Here is a 3623-nt window from a genome sequence, read left to right on the forward strand (position 1 = left end):
GGGAGCGACCTACCCTGGCAGGAGGTGGGCAAGGAACTCATCTAGGGTGTTCTAACTGCCCGATCGCGCGCCACCTCTGATCTGCCCTGTGGCCGGCACTGCCCACCTCCGAGCTGGATCTCCTGACCCCAGCGCCTGACTCCGACCCCATCAGAAACCAGCTTTCCGACTCAGTCCCTGGCTGGCCCTGATGGCCTCGGGAGCTCCCAGAGGCAAGGCCCAGGGCAGCGGGCTTGGTGCTTGTAGAGCTTGACTCAGTGGACACTCAGAAAACATTTGTGGCCTCAGCCCTGTGCCCCATAAAGGGTGTCCCCCTGGCCCCAGCCTTACTGAGGATCAGGGAAAGTGAACGTGGTCGGCATAAAGGAGGTGAAGATCTGCAGTGGACCCAAACCCCACCAGGCGGGACAGGCGCACGGCTACTCACATCATCCACACACCAGCCGCGATGTTCAGAGGGTGGATGGTGATGCAGCTGAAGAGGCCGGAGATGGCGCAGGCTTGAAAGCAAGAGACAAGGGCAGGAATTAGCAGGGAGGACGGGACAGAGCCTGCTGGGAGGGCCGCCTGGGCTGGGGAAACAGTGTAAAATCATGAGACTCCTTCCTCACAGCACCTAGAAGCCTCCCCTCTGCCATCCGAGACAAGTCAGGCCCAGGCAGCCACTGCACGTCACAGGTGGGGACGCAGGAGTTTGCCCCAAGCCCCACAGCACGGGTGCGGCAGGTTCTCGGAGCTTGGTGAGGCTGTGAGGGCAACTCATCCCCCCTCTTCTGGGTCTTGGGGGAGCCTGCCCTCTGATCCCCGGCTGCACCAGTACCCGCGTGACAAGGTGGTTCTGATGAGAAAGAGAATGTCTCTCGAGGCCTCAAGCCAGGGCAGGCGCCCCCATTCACAGGGCTGGCCACCGACGCGGGCCTCTGGCTTGGAAAATGCGGGCTGGATTTGCCTGAGACGAGGGCTGCGCCTCTCGTCCAGATATCAGGACCAGGCAGGCCCGGGTCACAGTCCAGCTGTGACTCAGACACTAGTCGAGTGGCTTTGGGTGGGTATGTTCTCTGCACCTTTTAAGCCTGCTTTCTCTCCTGCATGCAGAGAAGTCCATGGCTTAGTCCCCCACCCCTGAAACACCAAGGCGCCATGGCGGGGAGGGGTACGTCCTCTGCTGCCCCTGAAAGTGGCTTCTCCAATGCCCCAAATGTGAAGATTCGCCTGCCCCTCCCAACTGCATCCTACGGGCAAGGTCTGCGACACTCGCCTCCAGTCCAGGCTCATCAAGGACACCGGGAGCCTGCCCAGCAGGTCCAGGGCCCAGCCCAGCCACAGCCGGGCCCGGCAGGAAGCGGCCCGCCGAGGCAGCGATCAGCCACCAGCTCATGAAACTTGCAGCAGCTGCCGCGCACCCGATCCCCGGCCCCGCCTGGAACTTTCCTGCTTTCCCGTGTAACCCTAGGCAGATCGCAGGCCACGGCGGGGGCGGGACCCAGGTGAAGTGAGTCGGAACCGCAATGGGACTGCCCTGGTAAGCCCCCCATGTCTCCCCCAACGACAGGTGTAATTTTCCTGGGCGTGTCACGTTCCCATACAGGCAGCCAGGTTCCGCAGGGCCACAGACGCTCAGTGTCCACGAGACAGTGCTGCTTCCGCCTGCCTGCTACCTGTGCCAGTCTCACCTGGCAGCGGCCTACCCTTCCCCCTGCCGCCAGCTCCGACCCCACCCCCACTGTGTTACCCACGGCCAACCTTGTGGGAGGACCAGGCTTCAACCCAGCCAGGAGTCTCTTATCACTCAAGGGCTGGAGATGTCCCCTCAGAGTCTCCGATACTGCAGCTGAGGGAGGGAGGTGTCCTGAGAAGTCCTCTCTTCCTGAGCTACTGTCACCGAGTTTTGTCAGGACCCAGAATGACCGCCTCCTCTGAGGGACCAGCCAGAAGCACGACCTTCATCTGAACTCCGGCTTCACCCCTAAAATCCCTGCGTGTTCTGCACTGTATCCTGGAGTGTCCAAGCCCGCGTTGTCAACCCTGGACAACGCAGGCTTAGGCAAGCTGACCCCCCGGCGACCGAAAATCTGAGTATAACTTTGGACTCCCCCAAAAATTTACAGACGTCCCGCGGCATTCGCCTGGGATTGGTTCCAGGACCACTGTGGGTACCGAAATCTGCGGATGCTCGAGTCCCTTCTACAAAGCAGCATGGACCCACGCAGTCAGCCCTCTGCATCCGCGGATTCCCGACCGTGCATCGAAAACTGTTTTCAGTCACGGTTGGCTGAATCCGCAGATGCGAAACCCGGGGACACGAAGGGCCGTCTGTTTTTTGAAAAACATCCACAAACGAGCACAGTGCAAACCTGTGTTGTTCAAGAGTCAACTGCATTTGGTGTTCACATAACCACCACCTCCGCCCACCAAGCCTGCAGGGGAGACTGACCAGCACCTCAGGGCGAAGACACAAGTTTCTCCTGACCTTCACTGTAGCCCAACAGGATGAGCTCCTGAGGTGGCCCAGGTACCCCACTTCCGAGAAGCACAGAACTGGACGGCATGACAGGGTTACTCAGGGAGTCGGCAAGGTGGCTGACTCCCAGACGGAGGGCGGGAGAGGGCTCACAGGTCGCAGTCAGGACCTCCCCACTGTCCCCACCGACCGCTGTCACTCCCCACAGCACCCCCACTCAGATCTGCCAGGAAACAGTAATCCAACTTGAGAGGATCGTATCTAAAGCCCGCCCTCAAGCCCACCCATCTCTCCAACAAAGTCAAAAACGTGCTTGCTCTGAAGGCAGTGACAGGGACGGGGCCTTTCTGTGACCTGGGGGAGGGCCTGTCCCACTGCCACCTCTGGGTAAGGGCGTGCCCTGACAGAGCAGCACCGTCCTAACCCTGCACTCCTGAACTTCCTACCCCCTCCCACCTGGGAGGACAGTGGGGCTGGAAGGCGACCCTGAAAACGTGTTCCTCCTGGCAGATCTGACCAGGGTGCCCTGCCTGGCCTCAGCCCTCTGTGCCAGGCAGGCACTGTTCAAATCCTGCAGGACTTCCTGGCCGTTCCCTAAGACCTCGGCCGTGCCCTCTCCCACTCCTGCGGTCCATCCACAATGTTGAGGGCCGCGGAAAAGAGAGAGCGGACCATTCAAGTCAAGTCAGGTTTCGTTTGGCAGACTCGCCATTCGATCTTCTACTTCTGTACATCTGCCTTCTTCCGTTCTTTTGGGAGAGTTTGTGCTAAAACAGCCAGACTCCCCGGGAACCCTGAGGTGGGGCGTGTGACGGGAACGGGTTGGGGGAGGAGGGGAAATGAAAGGTGGCTGAGGCAGAATGGAGGGCACAGGGGACGCGGCGGCCTCCAAGTGCACAGTGAGGACCCACAGGAGCTGCCGCCTCCCTCAGCTCACCACCCGGCCTTCTCTTGGGAACCACCTGTCCGGCCTCCGGCAGCACCTGACCCGCAGGAGTCTGGCCAGACCTGCGCCCGCCCACTTACAAACAACGTTCGCGCAAAGGTTGCAGCCCCACCCGCGCCCCCGCGCCGGTCCGCAGGCGAGGCTGCCCGCGGCCGGGCCGAGCCGGCCCTTGGCGAACGGCCCGCGGGCCATCTCGGAAGGTCCCGCGCTGTCCTC

The 3623-nt window shown here is 61.5% G+C and overlaps 1 protein-coding gene across 3 annotated transcripts in view; it reads right to left on the minus strand.

Annotated features, from left to right (window-relative positions):
- The window catches only part of CACFD1 (calcium channel flower domain containing 1), a 9429-nt gene extending 5821 nt beyond the window's left edge, over nucleotides 1-3608 (minus strand). Inside the window, exon 1 of one of the 3 annotated variants that reach the window (XM_025051221.1) lies at nucleotides 428-3591. In XM_025051221.1, the coding sequence (XP_024906989.1) occupies nucleotides 428-432 (5 nt within the window). In that variant the 5' untranslated portion in view covers nucleotides 433-3591. Of the gene's footprint in view, nucleotides 1-427 lie in introns of all 3 variants that reach the window. The other 2 variants (XM_025051220.1, XM_025051222.1) reach the window with 2 other exon arrangements.
- Nucleotides 3609-3623: the final 15 nt, after the last annotated feature.

This window comes from Pteropus alecto, unplaced genomic scaffold (assembly GCF_000325575.1).
Source record: "Pteropus alecto unplaced genomic scaffold, ASM32557v1 scaffold67, whole genome shotgun sequence".
Lineage (NCBI taxonomy): Eukaryota > Metazoa > Chordata > Mammalia > Chiroptera > Pteropodidae > Pteropus > Pteropus alecto.